The sequence below is a fragment of the Acanthaster planci genome, linkage group LG09 (genome assembly GCF_054643075.1).
Source record: "Acanthaster planci isolate LZ-2023a linkage group LG09, COTS_SCS, whole genome shotgun sequence".
Taxonomy (NCBI): domain Eukaryota; kingdom Metazoa; phylum Echinodermata; class Asteroidea; order Valvatida; family Acanthasteridae; genus Acanthaster; species Acanthaster planci.
This window is the reverse complement of record NC_141785.1, coordinates 8,467,475-8,493,540: the sequence shown is the minus strand read 5'-3', so window position 1 is coordinate 8,493,540 and position 26,066 is coordinate 8,467,475. Positions and strand designations below refer to the sequence as shown.

The 26,066-nt window shown below is 43.7% G+C and overlaps 2 protein-coding genes across 9 annotated transcripts in view; one reads left to right on the top strand and one right to left on the bottom strand.

Moving 5' to 3' along the window:
- LOC147798099 (refilin-B-like) overlaps window positions 1–26,066 on the top strand; it is a 57,846-nt gene that overhangs the window by 18,730 nt on the left and 13,050 nt on the right. For 4 of the 7 annotated variants that reach the window (XM_087141749.1, XM_087141750.1, XM_087141752.1 and 1 more), the window contains exon 2: window positions 662–3,592. In XM_087141749.1, the coding sequence (XP_086997875.1) occupies window positions 662–1,288 (627 nt within the window). In that variant the 3' untranslated portion in view covers window positions 1,289–3,592. Of the gene's footprint in view, window positions 1–661; window positions 3,593–14,966; window positions 15,120–15,269; window positions 15,493–18,801; window positions 19,115–24,997; window positions 25,102–26,066 lie in introns of those variants that run through there. The other 3 variants (XR_015426567.1, XR_015426565.1, XR_015426566.1) reach the window with 3 other exon arrangements.
- LOC110980663 (uncharacterized) lies at window positions 7,563–14,923 on the bottom strand. Of its 2 annotated transcripts, none has more exons than XM_022237553.2 (2): window positions 14,602–14,923; window positions 7,563–8,234 (listed from the first exon to the last, which is right to left on the bottom strand). In XM_022237553.2, the coding sequence occupies exons 1-2, from the start codon at window positions 14,786–14,788 to the stop codon at window positions 7,792–7,794; spliced, it is 630 nt and encodes a 209-aa protein (XP_022093245.2). In that variant the 5' UTR covers window positions 14,789–14,923; the 3' UTR covers window positions 7,563–7,791. The 2 variants fall into 2 exon arrangements, with proteins under 2 accessions (XP_022093245.2, XP_022093246.2); XM_022237554.2 differs by lacking the exon at window positions 14,602–14,923 and adding an exon at window positions 9,603–11,168.

Below are 26,066 nucleotides of genomic sequence, written 5' to 3'. Positions count from 1 at the left end.
TCAGCCCCCCCCCCCGTGTTCCTGCATATGCTTTCGATCATTAGTGTACAACCTTGATCTCGCATAATTGCCGATTAAATGTGTGTCTGCGTACCGTCGTCGTTCTGCGCTGCTGGGTGTACACGAGCCCCTAGCTTGTTTACCGCCTGCAGTGATTATCGCTGCAAAACGACGCTGTCTCGTTGTCTTCGCCGGTGATTACGAGAGAGACATGACGAGCAGTGGGTTGCCTTTGCTCGTCTTTTGGCTTGTCTGGAGCCGATGGGGAAAGCTGCCATCTGAACACACCGTTAACAAAAAGCCAAAAATTGCCACACTAGCCAGATTAGTCAGGGTATCTCATATACGTGGCAGGATTTAAATTGTTACCTCGAGAAGATACTGTTCGTCAGACAAAAGTGAGGCACATTTATACGCGACATTAAATCAACTTGTCAGGACGATGAGCGCAATCCTGTCATGGGGGTAATCTGTAAACTTTGTCAACATGATACATTCTTGTTGCGTTGAACAAACGACGAAGACTGCCCATTTTTTGTCTGTCGTCCTTACACATTCCAACGAGTGGAGGCGGTGACATACAGCTGGGATAGATTTTAATGTTCCATGACTTTGTTGCTCTTCGCATATTTAAAAGGTTTATCTTCTTAATTCCCACCAGGAGGTTACGGAGAAGGACATTGATCCAGCAGACATCCCATTCGGCCGTCCAAGCTCCGCCCATAAGCGACTGAGCTACGGCGAGAGCTTTTCGGGCTCTTCTTACTCCGGCTCCTCCTCAAGCTACTCACGGACAGATTCGGGCTCCGAGTCGGACTCCTGCTTCTCCGAGGAGGAACAGGACGAGGAGAGCGGCACTGCCCGGCAGGCCTACAAGCTGCCATACCGCCGCTACACGGAGAGCGTCTCGCTGACCGAGCGCCCGCCGTACCAGCGCCGCCACTACGGCCTCGAGTGGGTGATCCGGGACAACCGGCGTTTCCGCGAGGAGGTGCGGCTCCACCTGGGCGCCAAGCCCACCACTACTTACAGCACCACCACGCAGTGCTTCCCCAACAGCAAGTTCCGGTGGTACCGGGACGCTGTCTACATGATCCCTGGGGCCGCAGCGCTGACGCCCCCGAAGACCTTCACCACCACGGTGTTCGTCTTTCCCAAGTTCCCCCAGAGGAACGTGGTGAGCAGTCTGGAGCATCACTCGGCCAAGATGGTCAAGAGGTACCGGGTGGCAGTCGAACTGGAGGCCAGGGACTTTGTCTCCGTCAAACTTGTCCACCTCAGCTATTGATCCAGGACTGCAATCGCCTCACAGAACAAAAACCTACTGTGTTCGAAACCCCCTGCGGATTTTGGCTGTACAGGTTGCTGCCGTACGTTGTGTATAACCATTAGCCCACGAAACAACTCCACTGTAGTCTGCAGAATTCATTTCCAAGGAGCCGGTAAGCAGGGAAACCAGCTAACTATTATGGAAACTGTTAAGTTAGCACAGTTAAGTTAGCATCAGTCAAAAGTTCATTTCTTATGAATGGTTCTCAGCGGGAGTTCGCTTGCTAAAGCAACATCGTTTGTCACGGGGGAGAATCCGCATAGCAGTCGAATTCTTGTGAAGATTTACAGGCTTGCCTTAGTTTCCAGCGACCAATTTAAAGAGGCACGACGATTATGACGTAGCTATGCATAACCTTTCCTCTCTGCGCGGGAAATTCTGGCTGCTTGCATGAGCACATCCGATCTCGAAGCCAGAACACGCACAACTAAGCCATCACAACCTTGCTCCGGACATCTTAGAAAGTCTTCCGTATATATTGTGTCCGTATCGACAGTTTAACAAACTAGTTTTTATTTTTTATTTTTAGTAGGGGGCGGGCAGAAAATATTGCCCACGGTTATGCATTCCTTATCACAGTTGGGGGGAGGCTGAATCACAATAATCGAAGCTATTGCTAATTAAAATTTCGCTTTGAAAAAAATTAAAATGGGAATCCAAAACAGCCATATCTGAATAAATTAGAATGTTATGTGTTGTGTATGTAAATTTGCTGTGTTTCTATGTACACCATATCCTACAATAGGCAGAGTTGAATTTGACTTTTTAGCAGTAGATATGGTACTTCATTTACATATTTACCTGAAGTTGTGTAATATAAAAAGCGGAAAAGACCCTGGATTTTTAGTAGCACGTCTTTGAGTCAAATCAATGCCGAAAAATACTGTAGTGAAACAGAAAAAATGGAAACGCATGTAGTTGACATGTACTCAGGTAACCGTTTCAATTCTGAGACCTCTGGAATAATTTCCATTTTATCATTTCTTCAGTGAACAGTAGTTATATTTATGAAGTTTACAGCGCCGCCTGTGGTTGTATCTCACTACTAATTTTTGACAGGTTATTTTGTTTATGGGCCTACTTGTTTCACACGGATACGAATTTCGATCAGTAATCTGTCGTTGGTTCACGATCACTTTCACCAGAACCCGCATAATGGAAGGACCGAGCCAGTGTTGGGATCACAGATCGAGATCCAGATCCGTCTGAAACGACCAAGTCCTTTATTAAATCGTATTTTGTTTTAAATGATGAACTAGCTGCAAAATATATGTAAAATATTTACGATATAGGCTTGGATTGGATGAAGTAATTTTCAAAACGACAGGGCAAGCAGGCCAGTCTATTTACAGGATAGGAAACTGGACTGAAAGGGTGGCAGCCGTCTTGCTGGCAGAAACAGCCTGTGCTCGGAAGCGCAAGCCAGAGAATAAAATTCGTGCTTGTCTCCACTAAGGTGATGTTATCAATCGATCCGCTATAAAGCCCCGCCCAATGCGCGTCTCCATTAGATCACTTTCATATGCACAGGACACATGCACAACCCTCCTAGAAAATTACAACTGCGTATGCAACGCATATAGAGATCTATGGATGCGTTCGATTAGCTTACGAAAGCGTTCGTTTAGCCATCACGTGATCTTCGTGCCTGCTCTGGTGTCAGCCACCACTACCCCGGCTGGCGAGCAGGTCTGTGGGGGCTGTCCGAGTGTAATGACGTCACGGATGGACTGTTAGAGCATGGATGTGTTGGAACTGGCGAGGACTTGACCTTTTTCCCAGAATGCCTTAGCGAATACACTGCAGCGTTCCATTAGCCTCATTTCGAGGCTTCCCTTGCGTATGACGCTGGTGTATTCAGGGAAGCTAATCGAACACACCGATAGTAAGTTCTTCTTATGCGTGATCTCTTTGATTCAACGCCATTAGGTGCGTGTACGTGCGCGCAGTACGCGCTGTACACCCTTACGTGTTGATCAAAATACGGCGTGCCACGTAAATATGACGTCCAAAATGCCGACGCACGTGGCAGTCTGCCAGAGAGGAAGTAATGTCATTCGAAACCGTACTACACATGTATTCTTCACAGAGATGGAGATCGGTGTAGCTATGGTACTCTCCATTAAACACTCTATTAAACGGCAGAGATTGGTCAGTGTTCAAATGCGACGAGGCTTCATGGATCCTGCCTAGTGGGCCAAAGAGATGATATTGCTGCAGTTATGACATACCCACACCCTTCATTGAAATACAAGGTTCCCCCCCCAAAAAAACGAATTTCACGTATTGTGATTGCAGCGCTGTTGACGTATTTGTTTCGTCAAATACACCCTTTTCTTTTCTTTCCCTCAATTTGGAAAGCAAATACGGAAGTACATGTACACTACGGCATGCACATAAACTTTAAAAAGAGTTTTCTATTTTAGGTCAGGAGACTAAAATTAATAAATCCCCGCTACGTACGTAGGCCATTTCTGTTTCGAGCTATTGACAGTTGTCTCAATTCTCAATGCACGTACGTACATGCCAATCCGTCGACATTTGACGATGGGAACCAAGCACAAGCAGGTCGAAAAGTCTTTTATTTACGGATTTGCAGGCGCAGATTTCTTACAATTTCTCAGAATTCCGCAGCAATGGGAATGAAAATGTTCACGCAAATGTAAATGCAAGGTATAAAAAGACCCTGTTTGTTATTTATGGGTGCTATGTAACAGCTTGACATGACATGAACTTCCGCAATGTTTCGCATTCCTTCAATTCCTAACTTCAGCCTGTATCACAAATCAATACAAAGATGTGGCTAGTCTGTTGTCAATGTTTTATCAGCATTTATCAGAGTGACCTTCTGAGAAAATTGGGGGTACACCGTGGAAAAAATACATGTATGTAATTTTATTTATTCAAATAATTATATGTTATCAGACTATTTTATGATTTTTCTTGAAGGTAGAGATTACTGATTGGTTAAGATTATTACTAAATACAGAGGGTGACCTTGCTTTGAAAAACAAAGACAAGTGTTTAGCTGTCATTACTCTTTCATGTTTTACCCATCCTGGCAACCACAGTGATGCCATTTTCGTTTTATTTCCTGTAAGAAATCCTACCTAAATCATAACATTCCTGATATATTTGCAGCGGTTTTTAGCGTCGAAAATTGGCCATTCCAGATATAACCGGCTTGTGAGATATTTTGTTTTAACGTACATGAACATGGTTCCATGTTCACGTCAGTAACAGTTCCGGTATCGAAGGTTGTCTTAAAAAGCCTTACCTTAAATGCTACATAAAGAGTTTATTCACACTTGGTGTGCACTAGTTTACATGTACTGCGTATATATGGGGCATTCCTTCGTCCATGTTATGTGTGGTTACCAAGATGTTACATGTGTATATTCCATGGCTCCTTGAAGAGCATTTTACTTGATTCAGGCTTCAAACCTAAGCATCAGTTCTGGCTGTGGCTTCTGCCTCGTGGCTTCTGCATCATGGTACCCCTGATGAAGCCAGGGCTAGGAAAGAAGATGCGGTTTAGAAAAATGGCCTCGGTGGCAAGGTTTGGAGATTTCAAAGGAAGGTGACCACTTCACACTGGTCAGCAATTACCAGTGAAATGTTCTCCCTTCAGTTTTTTTTTCTCATATGGCATCATCATTGTAACATTGGCCAATCACTCATCAGATACTGTCTTCACACAAGACAATTCCCCTTTTACAAGAAATGCATAAATCAATGCATGATAAAAGTCGATCGAATAGATGTTGTCATTATTGTGGTTTGTACTTTTATATGTATGCTGTTTTGTATTGTGTATTGTTCCAGGTGACAATTAAATTATTAGTAAAAAATCCAACATTATCAGCCTGCCTTGTATTTTTGTTTACATGATGAAAGAAAATTCAATTGAAACTCGGAGAATTTTTCTGAATGCATTTATTTCTTTAACAAACACTTCTGTATGGATTTCGAAATATTTCACATTTACCCTGTTTCCAGGAAATGCTTTCAAATTTGAAATTCAATAATTACTCTAAATTTCTTGAAATGCATATGCATTAGAAGTTTAGAGACCTCCTTTGAAGTCTAATTTCAATAAATAGACATTTTTGGTATACACCATCTGACAAAACAATAATGCTGGAAATTAAGAAGTCTTCATTTTGAACGATTGATAAAAAAGAACTCTGCAAAGAAAAACGGGGGCAAACAACAAAGTGACCGACATGTATACACACACTGTAAAAGTTCACAAGCACCTAACTGAACTATCTGTACTGCAAATCAGAAAAAAGTGAACAACCTCAAAAATTTCTGCCTTGTCGCCATTTAGAAAGCTAGATTACATGTACGGTATTTAGTGCAGCCACAGCAACTCATGAGAGGGCATTGTTCGGAAGATAATTATAATTATGAGATACATGCAATTAGGGGACGTTCCATCCACTTAGCTGCGGTTTGAAATGGGAAATGGCTGTAGCCACTAGTGTAGACTCATGCATAATTTCAGGCCATAGCCGAATGACTTGGACATAGCTTTGTATGGGACTTTTAACAATGCCTGTCTGCTGAAATGGAATCATGAAAGACACTTCAAAATGCACATCTCACATTACACACATTTAAAAAAATGCACAGCCTGCAGCCAGCTGTGCATGAACAATGGCTATCTCTTTATGGTTTCATGCAGAAACTAAGATACTTAAGCTATTTAAAAAACCTTGCACTTTAAATATGAAAAAGCACTTTTGAAAATGAAAGCACTTTCACAGAAGTACTGAAACATTTTGTTCTTTTTGGCAAATGTGCAGGTGTGTAGTTAAATTACCTTCAGACTGTGACATCTTTGTTTTGACCTGTTTGTTTTCAAACATCATAAATGTACCAGTATTGAAGCTGCCAAAGCTAACCCAATGTCAGCAATTCAGCTGCTTACAAAATCACTTCTTGTTTTATTTCATACAAGCCCTTTTCTCTCAATATTACAAAAGTATTTCAGCCAAAAAAAAAGAAAAAAAAAAGAAAACTTCTATCACACAGGGAAACTTGTCAACTAGAAATTCAAACACTTCAGCGCAGGAATCTTTTGTCAAAAGGACTACAAATGTTCAGTTAATGTCTTCTGAGATAAAAAGCATATTTGATATGCCAATTTTCAATCTAATGAACATAACACCTGAGTTTTGCAAAGAAGCATTTTTTCTTCTTCCTTTTTAGGGGGAGATGCCCTTGATCTACTGACATACATGGACATGCATGAGCAAGATTTTAATGTCAGGATTCAACACCAGCCCAGTGGAAAGAATGTGGATAGTTCACGAGGGGACAAACAAAATGCAGATTGAAAAGAATGTTCGACTTTGAGTAGGACATAGACAACACGGTAAAAATTATAAGAGCACACACAGTAAGAGGTTCCACACTTCAGACAAAATGTGTTTCATGTCACTCGTGGCATTCCCACCCAGCTCATGTGTTTACCGACAGGGACCCATCCCTGGCACTTGAAGTGTTTGTTACCCCCCTAAAAATGAGATGGTGACTGAAGGGTCAAATCGGAGTGATAGGGTACCCATCAATCACTGCATCTCTTGAACCCTGGCACTCATATTCTTGATCAATTTTTTTTTTAACTCCTTGAACATTCCAATCAACAGAGCAAATATGCTGCTAAGACACCCTGCATTGACTTGTTTATATCTAATTTGGATTGAATGATGGCCACCTATCAACTCCTGGGCTAGGCTGGCAAGTGCACTCAAAAAGATGAATAAATGCGCAATGAAATTGGAGCATCCGGAAAAGCAGTTAGTGTGTATTTAAGTACCCTGGAAACCCTACAATCGGTAAATGGGGGGGGGGGATACCTTCCAGTTAGAGGGGTGTCTGTCCATTGTTTCAGTACCCAGCAGGCCATTTTGGTCCCCATATGTATGCATACATGTAAGCATAAAGCCTAATTGGTTTTAAACGCTGACCAAAACAGAAATCTTTACCAGGGTCCTTTTCTGATCGAGAAATACAAACCTGCCTCAAACCCCCTGTTGTACAAAACCCCAAACTCCTGATGATAAACTTTACCCAGGTTGCTGACTTAAGCTCAGAACACATGCATTGAGGTATACATGTACTTTGAGCACACATCTAATGCTATTGCTCATTTACCGGTACCTGGGAAATTCCAGACTGCAACAAGGGTAATCTCTCTCTCATTCACTGCATACCCTACCAGTACATGTACATAAATCCAATGATGCCTTGACAGCATGCAAATTTCCCTTGTAAACAGGTGAATAATGGCTGCTTCAGGAAAAAGGCGCCCTCTGCTGGTTATACACAGCAGATGCTAGCTGAAGTGGTGTGGGCTGCAGCAGACATATATGCCTGGTTCCTCTAATCAGCTTCAAAACAGCACAAAACCGACTAAGTTCTTCCCTGAACTTCCAATCTACGGCTGTCTTTCACCGGTCCTCACAGGCGGCGATCTCCTTGGCAAAGCTCAGCACACTCTCTTTGTCCTGCCTCTTGCGCAGCGACTCAGCCAGGTAGCGCTTGCGGCGGTTCATCTTGTAGACCCGGATCCGCTCAGCCTCCTGCTCAGGGTCTGAGCAGACGTTGTCCCAGCGCAGGCTCTCGTCGATCTTGGAGGTGGCCTCACCAAGGTCCGATTCAAACGAGGTCTGTGAAGTCCGACTCTTCACAGTGCCAAGCGACTCCTGGCTGGTCTTCCGGGGTCCATCAACCTTGTTTTCGCTGCCGTCGCCCCTACTGTTTCTCCGCATGCCTCTGACCGGTGCTGAGGTAGAGCCATTTGTGTTGACATTGGTCAGACTGATTTTAGTTGTGGTTTCCAGAGTTCTGGGCTCTGCAGAGTGGTTAGCATGCTTCTTTGATTGCCGCTTGGCTGTACCAGGAATGGAGAGAAAGGCAACAAAATAATTGCTCATATAAAAGAAACTCGTATAAAAGAAACTCTCCCAAAAAAGGCAAAAGGTAAGCCAGGTTAAACCAAGTTTATTGGTACACAGTGGAGTCCATCACTCTTCCTTTCACAAGTAATGTCTGCTCACAAGTCCTTTCACAAGACAGGTCACACGTATAAGTAATGGGGTGAAACGGACAAAGGAATGCTTTTGCCACATTTCATTACATTTGAATGGCTCGTGAGTTGGCTTGAGACTGAACGACTTCTGATGGACTTGCAGGACTAGCAATAGACTCAACTACTGCACAAGACCGAAGTTAACTGTGAACAGTAACGCATGTTTTATTAAAACTTATACATATACTTAAAGTAACACATGTATTCTCTAATTCCTTCCCTGAGACTGATCCTTTATTGACACAGAAAACAGCACCAGTCAGTTCACAGAGTTTTTTCACAAGGCTTTCCTATTCTGGACGCAGGGCTGCATATGTACCACTGCATTCTTACACGAACAATGGGGTGGAAGGGGTCACCACAATCCCACACCTCTTGTAAGTTAGAATTTTTGAGGCTCTTCAATGGGAAACAACAAAGTCACCCCTGAAGTCAAAAACACCTGCACACTCTTGTAATATGATCATACTGAGCTCCTTTCTGGCACATCTCTGGGGTCGAGTGGGGAGAGATGTTTCCAACTGGCCCACACTAGCATCATCTGAAATCATTCAGATGACAGAAAACTATACAATTTCTACAATTTGTCTTCTCTCAAATTGACTGCCTACTTAGTGATGGGGTTCAGAATGCATCCCCTTTGACACCACTACGGGGTGTGGATTACGTATAACTACCGTCCTTGACAAGAAACGAAATGGGAATTTCCATATGTCAGCCCTACTAACACTGGTACATATAACAACTCTCCCAGGGTGGGGGACAGTTCTCATTTTATCAGAACAAAGCAACACACGTCCTCCATGCAAAGTTTTTAGTGTACAGTGTACACACTCCCACGCATTTACATGTTTGCATTACAGGTACCTACTGCACTGTACTATGTACTTTGGGCATTCCTTTGATTTCATGCAGTCAAGAAAACTACGTGAAGTTACTCATTCTCCCAGCACTGTTGGCATCTTTTAATCTGGATTTTTGTCAATGGTACTTCTATTCTTTCATGGTGGTTAACTGCTTATCCTCTTCCTTATGCCACAGATATCCCTACAGTGTAACCCCCCCTCCCAAATACCTCTAAAACTGTTGCAGGGATATAAAACCTTGCATGGACCTGGCTTGGTCCAAACAAGCATGCGAGCTTAGCTGCTGAAAACAAAAAATACCTACACGATCTGGGAGGCGGGTCGGAGCGAGCCCTCTCGGGCACCCCCTTGGGGGTAGGCTGATCGAGTTTGGGCAGGTGGAACGGCCTCCGTGGGCCCGCTGCCGTTGGCTTGCTGCTGGCCCTCCGGAGCCTGGGAGTGTGTGAGGTGACGCTTGTCATGAAGACAACCACTCAGGCTGTCACTGCATTGAAATAACGTTGTCATCAATCACCAAAATCCCCAGGAAGGAGTTCTCCATGTTGCTAACTGAGAAATGTACATGTACTTTGACTTTGCCAAGTCTTTCCAGAATTGGTTTCAACAGTACTGTGTGATTAACTTTACTGAGGAGCAGTACAATACACTGCCGATTCATGTACATGTACCTTCCAATTATCCTTATGTACAAACAGCAGTGCATGAGATGAAGCGTCAATATTTAAGAAGCACTCCACTCCCCCTGACACAGTTTTGAGCGTCTCATTTGCTTTTCATCTGAGTATCCCCTGCCAAGTACTGTAGAAGGCCATAACGGTTCCACAAACCCTATCCTGTTGACCCCAAGACCTTTAAGACAAAAAACCTCTGTGGATTGCCACGGTTCTTGACAAACAGAATCGCGAAGGTCCAATGTGCGAGACGCATGGAGACAATGGTCAATTTACAGAAAAATCAGACCCTACTTTGCAAACTCAATCTGTCATTCCTTAGGTGGGTTGAGCAAAGGGCATGACAGGGTGCTAACTGCCTAGCTGCAATCTAAATCGGCCCACATTCCATATGCACAGTCAATTCTGCAATTAGACAGGCTGGTGAAATTCATACAGCCACCATGTATTGGTGACAGCATCTGTGACTCCTGATTCCAAAACAGTGTCAACTGATTAGGGGAAATGTCACCTTTTCAACCCTGTCAGTTTCAACAAACTGTTAACATCTAGCAGTAGTGGCCTGCACTTGTTGATCCAAAGGGATAACCTTTACATCTGGATAGTTGCAGTTTCATTACTTGTTTTTGCTCCACTCACAGCCATTAACCCCTTTTCCCCGAACTGGAACCGGCTTTGCTGGCTGTTCTCAGACAATGCAAACCAAACCCAGTGCTGTTTCTCAAGGCAACTGATGCAGTGAAATCTTCATCTTGTTCTCCCCTGTGCCAACTTTGGATGGCCTGCAGGTGTTGTAGGTCTCCCTCGGTATGAGCTCCACTGTGATTAAACCTCTATCGGTGCTGGAGCTTCTTGCACCCAATGGCATCCACTCAATGAATGAATTTTCCAATTCACCACTTGACACTGTATCAGTTCCTTTGAATTCCTGCAGGGGTGGAGTGCTAAGCAGTGAATGATTAAAAGAGATGAAGGATTGATGTAACAAATCTTTCACGACTGGCAGCCAATACAGTTATCATCCACACTCTCCTGCCATGGATTTCAAATGGTCAACAGCATCCAAAACCAAGGCTTAGACAAAGTCGACTACAGATTCTTCCCAAAAAGGAAATGTTGCATCGAGAACAATCCATCATCTCGGCACCAAAAGCGAGGGAAATTTAAACTCCTGAAATTGTACAACTTCCTGAACTTTCCCTGAGAGGAACGGCAGGCATTGACCAATTTGTGTGCTCTCTTCTTCAGACAACCTCCTCTCCATTCAGGCCATGAGTGGCCGGGACAATGGCTAACGGTATCATTGATGGTGGTCGGCAATTGAAGACCACAAGGGCCAAGCGGCCCTTTGACTTTAAGTGGAGGGTGTTACGCAACTTGAGCTATAAGCTGATTATGAAGCAGGCCTGCTGTGTCTAGTTTCCATTGGAGACCTGACCATTGAAAGTGTGTCAACTTAGATTCGTGCCGGACTGCAGCATTCAATACAGAAACCTTGTATGAGACAACGTGTGAAATATTTAATGACCATGCATTCATTTGACACTTGTCCACCAGAGCTGAAGTGTCCTTTCATCGGGATCAATATTATATGACTTCAATGATACATCGTGTTTCCATGAAGCACAGAATGCATCATAGCCATCGCATGTCCCTGATGGGGGGGGGGGATGGCTAGGTACGCTCAATGACATTTGGTTTAAGGGATTAGAATTTAAGATTAAACCATTCTCCTTGTGAATAATCCTTCTCAGACCAGATAAAGGTTTATACAGATTCGGTCTAACTGTGATCCCCTGTTAAGTGTGTCATTGGGAACTTCTTAACGTGCACAGTTCTATTCAGGCAAAGAATAATATTTGAATTTGCCAGTAAACCACTGAGAATTACATGTAAGTTCTGATTATGGGTGGGAGCAGATCCTCTTTCAGGGTGGAGCCTTTCATGACAGACTGAAAGTCAAAAGAGGGAACAGTTCAGTGCTGTAGTCAAAACCATCACAAGACCAGCCACAAGTCACAGGGTAAACAGTGAAAAAGGACTGCTTTTGCAGTGACTTGAATTCAGACTGGAGGTGTTGTGTTGGTCTTGTGATGGTCTTGTAGGGTCTTGTGCTGGTCTTAAATGTCTTGACTACAGGTAAGTGTTGTTGTGGCTGATGTATACACAAAACTGTCCCCTCTTTTATCTTTTCCACACTCTCAAAATGATACGTCACAATTTACAAGGAAAACTAGTGTAATGTAAACTAACTTTCTGTAAAGTTCAGCAAGGCAGAATCCCCCCCACACACAAACCCTCCCAAAAAGAGTACTTGTATGGCTAATGAAATCAAGTGATCATCTTCATGTACAAGCAACAAGAATTCTATCATTAGAAAAAGAATATGGCATACATGTATTTACAATTATACAGTATAGTATCCCGTGTATTTATATACGATGCGTGAAAAGACTTATGTATATAAATAGCCTTGTGATTAACATTCCTACATGAAAAATGGATCTTGACAAGCCAAGTCCTGCCCTTCCAGAAATATTACATGTTCCAGTGTCTCCCTCAGTATACATGTACATTACACATAGTGACAAATAAGGGGATGTCCCTCTTTGGGGGAGGGAAGTTACATGTACATGTATGTTTTTGAAGGCTAAAATCATAAAAGGAAAAAAATAAATGGAATATAATAAAGTTATTCATACATGCAGTGTATACATGAAGTACAAAAGTTGCTGTCCTTAATGTTCACAAATTATACTATAGTATGTACATTTTTTAATAATTTTTTATTCAGTCTAAATCACATATTCTGCTCGGAGATTCCATGTGTCCCTACTTTCTATAAAGTCATCCCAGGGGACCAAACCGTACAATGTAACCTACAATTCTTTTCGTGATCACCTCTGCATCACAAGAATATACATGTACATGTATATGTTGCATGCATAAATTTTTGTATGGAAAATATTATCTAGAAGTGGAAAGACGTTGCACAATTGCAATCGATATGTAATCTGAAAACAAGCAAGGCGCATTCTACACCGCACATTACCTACAGTTACACTGTACATGCGACAAAATCCGCCCCAGCATACAGTGTACCCATAGGATGGTGTGTACGGACAGGTATGCATACCTTTCCAGTTTGGATGTACACAGGAACTGCCCATCTGCTTCATGTCTCTGCATTGGCTGGGGAGCGTTCAACAAATGGTGTGCCTCAGGCAGCAATGCGGCATTTGTCAAACTCAATTCCGCTTCAATGTCCCCCTTCATTTCCGGGTGGTTTCATGTCCAATGTGAATGGATGGATAGTGCAAGCCATCTAAAACTGCTGACAGCATGTTTTTTGATGGACTCTCTGAACCAGGGCAAGTCCCTTTAGGTGATACACACAGAGTGTTTACCCCTTTTCCCATCATTCAGAACACCTCTTATTCATCATGAACCTAACTGGGTGTAACCTTTATGGTGTCCCTGCCAAATTTGACATGACTTTGTTCTTTAATTTCCAAAAGCGATCAAGTAAATTGCAAAGTACCTGCCCAACAAATAAAAACAGTTTGAATATACCGGTATTTTACTGATATTTCCATGTCAAAGTACACAGGTCAGGCGTAACAGGGACATGAAAGGTCACACTGATGGACCCAAAATTTAAAGAATGACCTATAACACATACATACATGTATAGGTACACACATAAAGTTTGAATACTTTGTATTACTCCCAATGGGAAAAATTGATTGAAAATAGACCGTTTGTCTGCAAATACTGCAAAGGTCAGACAAAATGTTGTAGATAAACAGTAATTGTAAAAAGACTTGAATAGTGCACAGGTTACCAGATATTCTGGTGGTTCATGGGGTAACGCTGAACAAAATTTACAAGTATCCTCTGAAAGAAATCAAAATGTCAGCAATCTGAAAACAAAGACTTAAACAAACACATGCCAAGTACATCTCATCTGCACTGAGGATTGTTTGAAAAATATGGTAACTTCAAAAACATTTTGTCTGGCCTGGACAACGGTTTCCTTCACATCAGACAGTTTGTTTTCTTTATACATGTTCAGACAATATCCAACACGCAATACAAGTCCCAAACCTACATGTACATACCGGTAGATACAATATGAATTTTAGGCCTTTGATAAAATGGTTTTACTATTTATTATTTGTTTCTCGGCAATCATAATGCTCATCATGCTCACGGTATACCCAAGAACTGTGGGGTCAGACGTCCACCCAGCTCCCATTCGTGGGAGTGGGCCGACGTCGACCCTACAGTTCTGGGGGTACATGTAGCTCACGGTAGACAACATTTTAAAAGCACACTGACTTAATAAAAAAACACAGTAGGCCTAGGCCCTAGATGTTTAAAACTTGATAAGCCAAATTATCACTTCTAAATTTCATCTTAAGAGTAAATTTAGGCAAAAAATTTTCTGCATGGTTAAAATATGCCGGTCAAAACCTTCCCACGAATACCTGAGAGCATTCTGAATTGGGGCTACCTACAATTTGACACAGGCTATAAATAGTTTAAGTGGATACAATTTCCTAATCAAATTTCCATTGTTCCATCCCCACAACAGTTATTAATCCCTTAGAAGTTCAAGCACTGACTCACCAAATTCCAGCGCACTGTCTGAGTTTGTCTCGTCTGGGCTTGAGGACTTGAACCCCAGGTGATGTTTGCCAGACGGCCGCTTGCGTTCGGCTTCCCGGTCTTTGTGCTTCACCTTCCTTCGTTTCTTTGATGACTTTTTCTGCTTATCTCCAGACAGTTTCCTGGCAGATGATTGCTTCTCATCCATGCTTAGGTCATACGTTTGATATAAGTACGATAATTGTATGTTGAAATTGCTACTTTTCTGCGAAATAATGCGACATATGTGATCAGAAATTGAACGAAAGGGGACATATCTCCAAGGTGAAAAACGCTCGTTAATTATGCGACCTCTGACCGAGTGACACACGACCTTTCTGCACAAGCTGCCGAAACACTATCGAACTAACTGTAGTAGTCTGCCGCCGCTAATAAACATAGGGCTACAAATCAAATTCATTTAACCTTCCTGATAAATGAGAATATTGTATTACAGAATGATGTATTGAACTTTTCTTTATAATGCTTTAACGCTAAAAGTAAGTTCTTTCCATCGAAATACTAGATTTGTTCTGCGGAAGAATACACCACAGACACAACTTGCACAGTGTTGCTTTCGAATTTGCGGGAATATCAAGTGTGCATGCATGCTGTTAACCCGGAAGCAAATTGATTTCTTCTTCTTCCAGGACTCCAGGTGGTGCGTCAACTTCATAAACTTGAAGTTTAAGACTCAGGAACAGACAAAGGTCGGTTGATAATCCTTGGTTTTCCCCCAGGCTAAGTGGTGGGTGGTGGAAAGCTGATACTCATCATGGCAGAAGAAGTTCCACGCCCCCAGGCTAAGTGATGGGTGGTGGAAAGCTGATAATCATCATGGCAGAAGAAGTTCTTCGCCATCAGCAACCAAAGGTATGACAAGCAAATGCAAAAAGTACTGACAACTTGACCGTTTGCCAACTCGACCGTTGAGACGGGTCATTACTAATCAGCGTCAACACACCGTCAACACATTGATAGTAACGTCAACACACCGTCAACACTTACAAAATGCATTGAAAACAGAAAATAGACGTATCAAACTGTAAGGTATATGCTTGGGAATAATTTCTATTTAATCGAGTTTACATTTTACTACATTTCAAGGGAGTTTTTTCATGCGAAAAAATTGTCTATGAATGAGCAGCGCCACCGTTCACTGCCATCTTGCCTTCTCACAGCGTTTGGACCGTACCATGGTTTACTGTATAAAGGTGACCCCCCGTATCATAATGGTATGGTCCATCTGACCGAGAGGCAACATGTGTACCGTCTTTCGTGGCTGTGCGGAGGGTGTTATTTTCGTGAAATAAAACGGCTTTTTCCCCACTGTTATTAGCCAAATTGTATTTTAGGCATTATATTGCTATCGAATTTAGAACGTGATTTGGGTGTGTTGACGTTACTATCATGTTGACGCTGTGTTGACTTTAATTAGTATGACCAGTTGAGACACCTCGACCGTTTGCCAAGTCGTCTGTTCCCTTACGACAACTCGACTTTTGACAGAGCTATACATGTAACTCGACCAGTGAGATCTCTACACATATGCCTAATGCAGACGTTTTCCCAGTTCCAGATGGCAAAAAATGTTCAGTCAGACTGCAGCTACAAAAAATCCTCAAAATCCAGTTAGGCCATAGTAAATGTGGTCAGACAGTAGGCCACCTTGTGTGCTTGAGTAGCTCTACTAAGTGGAGGCGTATGACAATCCTGTCCAAAATCATAAAAGAGGAATACTAACACTCCACTTAGTAGAGCTAGTGTTTGAGATACTACCAAATTAATTCCAAATTTTAAAGTTTTAATTTAGATGTACCTACAGGATCAAAAAAAGTGGCGACAACACCTTTCCTCGTTGTGGATCAATTTCCAGAAAGTAACCACGCGAGCGGCAAATCTATTTTCAGCCAGAACCATTGTAAAGAGCTGATTTTAGTACTGAAAAATGTCTTAATTTAGAGAAAACTAGTAGAATTCCAGTGAACTAAAAAAGAGGATCTTGCGTAAAGTTTGATTCATTTTTTTCAGCTGCACAGTGCAAGCCATCAACGATAAGGTTTCGAGTCAACTCAATACCAACTCGGACCCACCCCGAGTCAACTCGGACCCAACCCGAGGAACGTTTAGTTATCAGAGTGTTCTAAAGGACACTTTTCGCCTCTATTTTATTCAACCTTTCATTATTTTATTCAAATTTTAAAAAATCTTAAGTTTTAGATTTCATTTGTCCATATCTTACTTCATTATTCCATTCCCCATAATTATGTACACTGTATTACTGTGAAAAATTGCGATCAGACCTTAGCCATGCTTAGAAGTAAACACTTCATCATGTACCGGTATGTAGTGAAAATCTGCAGCTTTTTAGAAACTTTCAGACATTAACTGTACCAACAAAAGTCAAAAGTAATTAAAGTGCTGTCTTCTGATTCCTGCGTAGGCAATGAAGTTTGATGTCCACTGGAATGTGAAAATGCTTCACATAACTCAGTCATTAGATTGATGTCTAAACAGTGCGGTACGGTACAAAATTCTTTATGAAACAAAATTTAACGTTAATAAAAATGATAAATTATTATCTTTTACACTGCAACTTTTCAGTGGATACACGTGTACGTAAACCCCAGCTTTTAGAAACAGGAATGATTAGATTTTGAGGAAGGTTTTACATGTACATGTAAAGGATTATCTAGTATACTGCTTAATTAAAAGAATTGAAGTGCGCAGAAATCGTCTCGGTTGCAAACTGGAACATCTCTAGAAGCAAGACTATTTTGGGATCCACGCTGAAAGCCTCGCTACTGGGGCTGTCAGGCTTTGCTTGTTTCATTTATTGTTACAAATTTGCCAAAATAATTTAAGGCTCGGTGGGCCCAAGGTGACTCAGGGTGGGTCCGAGTCAATTATGTGTCCGAATTAGTTGTGGGTCGGAGTTGGCATGGGTCTGATTTGGCAGTCCAAGTTGGTTTGGGTGCAAGTTAAGCTGATCCCAATGATCCTACCTTGCGCCGCACACTCCCCAGTTGACAAACCAAGTTACTTCACTTAAATTTCTGCAACTCGGCACCTCGGCAACTTGTCACCTTTCAAACTTGGCACCTGGTCGGCACCTAGCCAACTAGGCACCTAAATTTTGCCTCCGGTCTGCATTTTCCAACTCAGCACCTGACCGACTCGGCACCTTCACATGTAAAAGGGAAGATTGAAGGAAACCATATTTGAAATAAAAGTCCGGTTTTAATTTTTAAAAGAAAAGAAAAATAACCCTTGCCTTATCCTGGCCATTCTGTGAAAGTTTGTGATTGAAGTTGCCACCGCTTCCCTGGTTCAAACCCCAGCCAAGTGGCTACTAAGCTCCGACAAAACTTTTCCTAGTTCCAGATCGGGGTCGCTTCATCCAGTTCTGGATCAGGGCCAAAAACTTTGCGCGTAAAAATACACCAGCAAATAATTTTTTATTGAGCTAAAACCACCTAAACAAGCAGATTTTCCAATGAAGCAGCATTTTCTGATTTATAGGAATTCAGTCAGTGTAATAAATTTGTAAATGTCCAGATGTTTAAAAGAGAACTTGCATTAGGTAGAACTAGAAGCACGTGCACCCAAATTGCTTTAACAGCACCGAAAGCATCATCACCAGGCACAAATTATGAGCATGCTATAAGTACTGTAGTAGTTGGGACATACTTTACATGCGCTATCCCAGCCAGAACTATGTGAACGAGGAAAATGTACGTTTATTCTTGGCGGATTTGTAAATAATGGGAATCCTAAAATTTGATAGTGATTTGATTCAAGAACCTTGATGACTGTGGAGTACATGTATGACAAAACATATTTCAAATTGCTGTTATGTTGCAAGTGAAGCTGTTAAAGTACTGCCCCCAAATTTGTTCGATTCACGGCCTTCCCCAAATTTTTGCAAACGATACTATATTTATGATATTACGATATCTTGTCTCCCTTTTATACCCCAAATGGATTACGATAATTTTTCTTCCCCTTTTTCCTGTTTTTCTCACTGTTTGGACGATGTTAAATGCCAGGGAGGTTTGTTCACCTTATATCATTAAAATGGTAAAACTCGCAAGCATGGTCCCACAAACAAAAAGCTGGATGATTAATTTTATTTTAACACTTTGATTTTGATTTCAATTCTATTTGTTGTTTGTTGTGCAGGGACCATATTACGGAAATTCCCTAATCCCTTTGTCCAACCCTTTGATGGTAATGAACAATCAGGAGCTTGGTGATGTGATGATCAGCACGCCCGATCAGTGGGTGTTTCTGCTTGTTGTACAGCGGTGACCTGTCCAATCTTCCGCCCACACAAAGCAAACCGTCATGTAGAATGAGATTCGTCCTCCCCAGACCCTTCAAGAGATTTTGTGACCTCTTCTTATCCCCAACATCTGACTGAAACTCGCTTGGGAAGGACTGCCTCTGCACGAACTTGATTATCTGCCTTTCAGCTGTCTTCAACTCTTGAACAGTAGGTGACGTAATTCAAAACACTAACAAGAGGTGCAAGTTCATTTGCAAGTCCAAGCAATGCGCCCGCCCCTTAGGCTCCCCAAAAGAAGCTAACCTCAAACACACACATTTGATCAGAGTGTATTCACTGATTTTATTGAACATCTGGAACACCTGTGTTCAGGGGGCGCTGTAGTACGATGCCATTTATGTCCTACTTACTAAACACGGTGGGGATTTTTCAATGCAAAATTTGACCCATTTCGCTTTTACTATACCTGTGTAATGTCGTAGTGCGTTAGTGTGGACCGATCTAGTCCAAAATTTGAAAAAAAGGAATACTTACGCTCCACTCAGTAGAGCTAATGTTGGCATGAGTGGTGCGATCAGCTTCTTCTTCCAGGTGGTGCGCCAACTTCATAAACTTGAAAACTGAGGCACATTTGCCTTGTAAATCATCATCTTGTTAATTCTAGCATGTCCAGCATTTCATTGGTTGTATGCGGTGGCAATGATCACAAATGTTTATTTATTTTTATTTCTAATGAAACAGCAGTTACCCGCCACTTACAAGCATCCATAGGCCCCTTTATTATAGGCTTTTAACTGTTTTTGTGTCCATCATTTCTCATGTTTCTTCAAATTATTATTTGTAATGCCGATGGCCATCAACTATTTTGGGCTGGTGTTGCACTTAGCATATTGCTGTCAACAAAGGTGACTGAATCTGCATTCGCCAGCACATTCATGTAACTTGTCAATCAAATGCATTAATTATACCCAGTCCGAGTAACTTGGACTCTACAAATGGCCTTTTTTAACATTAACCACTCCCTGCTGGGGTAGATGGGGCTCCTTAGGCTTGGTCGGCAATCCATCTAGGAGAAGGAAAACTCTGAATTCAAACCTCTGCTGCCTTGTGGATACCTCCAGGAGGAGGAAGGGCTGAGGAGTAAACCCAACAGAAATCTGGTCCGGAGCACCTAAGGCAGATGGGCGTCATTTCTGACTTCCTTCTGACAGCTCCTGCAGCCAACCTTGTGCCAAATGTATTGCCCAACTTTCCTTTGAACCACATCAGCGAGGCCAAGAGGGGGATTTTGGAGCATGGGCAGCCCTGAATCTCCATACATCTTGCCCAGTTCTGCGCCCTGGAGAGGTCACTTCGGTGCTGCTGTATAGCAGCTAAATCAACACGGGAGGCAACAGTTTACAAGTGATAAGTCCAACCTGATTGTCGTAGGGTAGGACGCTACGGGTTGCCTCCGCCGGTGGGAGGGACCATCGTGTCCCACTGGTCTGCTACCGCCCGCCTCAAGCCGGGCAGCCCCCGGCCAGTAAGGTAACGACCCGCCACGGTCTGCCTGCTTCAGTGGGGGCCTGGAGCTTAGAGAAAACTCGACAAGCAGACGGGAACATCGCACCAAATAAAATAAGAAGAAAAGAAACTGCCAGCCCTGCGACTCGCGACCTGGAATGTCAGGACCATGCGTTCTGGCTTATCCGACGACTTGCATCAGATTGACGACTCTCAAAAGACGGCCATCATCAACAGTTAACTTCTAAGACCCTGGCCCTGCCACTTTCCACCTCTGCAGGTTCCACCACCATACCGAGCGTCTACGGGCCAAAGCTCTGTTTTGCGCCAGAGGACAAGGATCAGTTCTACGAGGAACTTGGTGCCGCTGTATGCAACATCCCAGGCTCTGAGCACTTGTTTCTGCTTGGGGATTTCAATGCCAGAGTGGGAGGAGATCATGACACCTGGCCTGATTGCCTTGGACACTTGGCTAGATGAAGGAGAACGGCCAGAGACTGCTGGAACTCTGTTCCTACCGCAAGCTGTGCATCACCAACATGTTCTTCAGCACCAAGCCATACCACCGAGTGTCCTAGAGGCACTCAAGGTTGCACAACTGGCACCAGTTGGACTTGATCATCAGCAGAAGAGCCCAGCTGCTCACACGCAGCTTCCACAGTGCAGACTGCGACACAGACCACTCATTGGTTTGCAGCAAAGTACACCTCTTGCCACAAAAGATCCACCACTCCAAGCACACAGGACCCCACGCATCAACACTGCTAAGACGTCTGACTCCGAGTTCTGCAGTGAGTTCACTGATGCTGTTTCAACAACCCGCGGGGACGAGCCGGCATTGAGACTGCAGAAGAGAGATGGAACTTCTTGCGAGACACCATCCACAGCGCAGCCCTGTCAACGTTCGGAAAGAAGGAGCACCGAAACACAGACTGGTTTGAGGAGAATCTCCTAGAGATGGAACCTCTTATCAAAACCAAGCCTGAAGCTCTGATGAACTACAAGAGGGAACCGTCAGCTAGGAACCTCGCTGCTCTGAGAAGTGGCAGAAACAATGCTCAGAGAACTGCACGTCACTGCGCCAACCAGTACTGGCTGAACTTGTGTCGCAGCATTCAAGAGGCTGCTGATAGAGGGAACACACGTGGAGTCTATGAAGGGATGAGGAAAGCCTTCGGACCTACTGCGAGGAAAACAGCTCCCCTGAAGTCATCCTCTGGTGAGACCATCATCGACCACAGCAAACAGATGGAATGGTGGGCAGAGCATTACCAAGACCTCTACCTGAGAGAGAACGTCGTCACAGAGACGGCCATCAACAGCATCCCCAGTCTGCCCGTCATAGAGGAGCTTGACAACTCGCCAACAGAGGAGGAGCTCAGCAAGGCCATTGACTCCCTCGTTCATAGCAAGGCTCCTAGAAACGATGGCATCCAGGCAGAGGTGTTGCAGTGTGCTAAGCCCACTCTATTACACCACCTCCACGAGCTCCTGTGTCAGTGCTGGGAGGAAGGCTCCATACCCCATGACATACGCAATGCAAACATCTTGACCATCTACAAGAACAAGGGAGATCGCAGCGACTGCAACAACTACAGAGGTATTTCGCTGCTCAGCATCATGGGGAAGGCATTCGCTCGTGTTGCACTGAAAAGGTTGCAGCAGCTCGCTGATCGAGTATACCCGGAGTCCCAGTGCGGTTTCAGAGCACAGAGGTCCACCATCGACATGATCTTCACAGGGAGACAGCTGCAGGAGAAGTGTCGGGAACAGAAACAGGCCCTCTACATCGCCTTTATTGATCTGACCAAGGCTTTTGATCCGGTCAGCAGGAAGGGTCTCTTCAGGCTCCTGGAGAAGATTTGATGCCCTCTGAAGTTGCTGAGTGTGATTTCGTCCTTCCATGACGACATGCGGGGCATAGTGTAGTCTGACGGCTCATCCTCTGCCCCATTCCCCATCAAGAGCGGAGTGAAACAGGGATGCGTCCTTGCCGCCACACTCTTTGGCATCTTCTTCTCGCTGCTGCTCTCGTCAGCTTTCAATTCTTAGGAGGATGGGGTCTACCTCCATACACGGTCAGACAGCAAACTTTTCAACCTTGCTTGTTTGCAAGGTAAGACCAAAGTCCATCAGCTGCTGCCACGTGAGATGCTGTTTGCTGATGATGCTGCTCTGGCCTCTCACTCAGAGGCAGGTCTACAGAGACTTATTACCTGCCTTGCACACACCTGCAGCGAGTTCGGCTTGACCATCAGTTTGAAGAAAACAAATGTGATGGGTCAGGATGTCAGCCAAGCGCCCAGCATCGGCATAGGTGACCACACCCTGGAAGTGGTTGAGGAGTTCACTTACCTTGGCTCAACAATTGCCAGCAACTTGTCCTTGAATGCTGAGATCAGCAAGCGCATTGGCAAAGCAGCCTCCACCATGGCACGCCTGTCAACGAGGGTGTGGGAAAACAGCAAACTCACTGTCAACACCAAGATTTCGGTGTATAACACCTGCGTGTTGAGTACACTACTGTATGGCAGCGAAACCTGGACAGCGTATGCCAGACAGGAACGGCGCCTCAACAGTTTCCACCAGCGTTGCCTGCGGCACATCTTGGGCATCTCCTGGCAGGACAGAGTACCAAACACTGAGGTGCTTGAGAAGGCACCCAAAGCATGTTTGCGATGCTGTCCCAGAGACGTCTGAGGTGGCTGGGACATGTTCGCCGGATGGAGGAAGGACGTCTGCCAAAAGACGTCCTCTATGGCAAGCTCGCAGCAGGATCCAGATCAGCCGGTCGCCCCATGCTGCGCTTCAAGTACATGTGCAAGAGGGACATGAAGGCTGCGGAGATCGACCCAAGCTCATGGGAAATGGCTGCTGACGACTGCAACAACTGGCGTCATGTCGTCAGAACAGGTGTCAAGAGAGGGGAGGAGAGAAGGAAACAGCAGTGGCAAGACAAGAGGGAGCGACGTAGAGCAAGAGGAGCCCCCGCACCTTTGCTGCCCAGTGCCTACACGTGCAGGCATTGTGACAAAAACTGTCAATCCAGAATTGGACCTATCAGCCATAGCCGGCGCTGCTCCACAACAAACTGACTTTTTCCAGCGCAGATCCATTGTCTTTTAAGACAGAAGGAGAAGAATACTACTACTGCTCCCTGCCGATGATTCCGGATCCGGACATGTATGCTTTATATGTGTGGCTGGGGTCTCCGAACTCTGACAAAGGGAACAGGGCCTTGTAACAAAAGACTGTACTCGGAACAAAAGACCAGGCTGCTAGGAATTACCAACATTTTTTCCCTCTCAAAAGTGGAGATAATGCAGCCTTGTTTTGAAACAGTATACCATGGTTTGGGGCATTTAGAGCGAGTGGATTACCACTAGAGACAAAAGCGCTCCACCACCACAGCGATTAGCCACACAGCACCGCTGCATGCTAATCTGGCCCCAATTGAAAAGAGGTCAGCAGCACATTAAGTCAGGTTCCTGAACAAAAGAAAGTTATATAACACCACATAATCTGGGCTCTTTTTACAAGGCTTGCAGGCCTGGCTGAAATACTCAGGGATAAATAGATTTTGTCTGTCAGGCTAGAGGGGCCACCAGACTGTCCTTCACGTGTTTGTAAGTGTCCAATAAATGAAGATACATGTAGGAATTGTTAATGAATTTCGAAAAACAGAAAAAAATGATAAATATCCCGGCCCAGCATCATCAACATTGATAACTGCCCCGGCAGGAAGTGGTTAACACATGGTTTGGCGATACATGTGGAGTCTAAGTACTGTAACAGGACAATGTACCAATCTGATTGTGAAGTGCATTATGGGAAGGCAAGTCTCATTGCTTGTCAAGATGGCTCTTGTGAGTTGATTATACGCAAGGGTAAATGTGACTGTTGTTGACTGTAATTAATGAACCTCCCATAATGTCTCACATTGCCCACATTGCCATCCAGACCTGCAGATGGTGATGGTATGCATTGTTACAGTACCTTCCATATGTTTTTGCTTCCTCAATTCATTTCACTAAAAATGTAGCTGGTGCACTGTCGTACCCCGAATCAAAATCCTCTTAATTCACCTCCAAATGCCCCTGGCCTAAGATTAAGCAAGAATCGGAGGTTCCAATAATGATGGTAATGTTTACTCACATTTGAGAAGAAAAGAAAAATTTTAGCGATTCAAACTGTTTGCAAAAGTGTCTGAAGATTCTGACCAAAGATGGTCACAATGCACTGGCCATGTGCCGAGCCAGCTGACAATTTCACAAAGCAGTGTCGGCACACACATTCTGACAACTGTTTCCTGAGCAATGCAATGTCCGCTGTACTCCTCAATGTGGTTGTCAACTGAGGAATAACATTGTGGGTCATTTCTCTCTTTTCAGAGAGAAGGAAAAAGTTTTAAAATCCAAACAACGGAAAGACGGACGAAAAATGAAGGAAATGGAAGTCTATCCCGTCTTTTGTAATTGGTTGTATTTCTTTTATAAAGTCATTGGTATGTTCTCATTGCGGAAGTCAACTCTCAGAGTCAGTGATGACATATGGTTTTTTATATCTCATTTTCTTCTTCTTAAGAAGCAAGCGCAGGAGAGACTCAAGCTCCAGTGTGGACTGTGGTGATGGGGATGCCGACTCTGACAGTGATGAGGAATAAGAACAGTGGATGGAGACAACAGCAGGTACACAAGCTGTCACTTTTCAGTCATGTTTGTTTAGAAATTAAATTTTCGCTGATACGTTTGGCCCTTGCACTTTCTAACGTTGTAACACGAAAAGAGCTGGTTTTTTCTATCATCTTATAGCCAAGGGAAGGGGGGGGGGATAATGCCCTCAAGAACTGGACTGTCCAGTTCCTGTCCAAGGCAGGCTTTCCTCCCCCCTCTCAAGAACTCGGTTGTCCCATGGCCGATTTTTTAAAATCCAGTATGCATGTAAAGACATTCCATACATGTATTAGTACAACATTAACTCAATCTGCCATAAGGGTTTTGTTAGAGTCATTGTAAGTTGAAGGCCACACACGTGCTAGCCCATGAGCATTGAGCACAGCAGTGGAAGAGTATACGTTTTAGGTTGAACCGTCTCAGAAGAAAGAGTGCTGGGCTAGAACAATTTGTGGGATTTTTCACAAAAATTGTGTCAGAATGAACACAAAGAATTACTTGTAAATGTTAAGGGTCCCCACCCCATCTCCTTTAAGAGGGAATTGATTTGTTGGGTTGGGTTGGTTGCTGTCGGGCCAAAAGGAAACTTTGCTCGACGTGGTCGGTCAAATCGGCGACCTGGTACATGTACATGTATACACCCCTGTCCAATGGGGCAACTCTGTCAGTCTTTGTTTGGGCGAGTTGCCCAGCATGCACGTGGACTAGTGCTCGACCGACAGAAAGTGTCTTTTTTAGGGTCAGTCAGTTTATTACTATCACTGCACAGTTGATAAAATAGAAGATATGAAGAACAATTCTCCTTGAACAGTTAACAAAAACTAAGTAGTGGATGAAGCTGGCAAAAATTAGGTAGAAGACATAGGAAAATTCCAGGGAGAACACATGTGCGAAAACAATATGGCATAGAAAGAAGGTCATTTGCATAAATGGTCATTTGTTAGTGTGACTTTTATAGGTCATGGGTCGCTACAGATCTA

Excerpts from the sequence above, each read along its gene's own strand:
- LOC110980663 (XM_022237553.2), bottom strand. The coding sequence starts at position 14,788 with ATGGATGAGAAGCAATCATCTGCCAGGAAACTGTCTGGAGATAAGCAG. Across the intron at positions 8,235-14,601 it reads AGACAGTGCGCTGGAATTTG|CCAAGCGGCAATCAAAGAAG; the intron begins GTGAGTCAGTGC and ends TTCCTGGTACAG.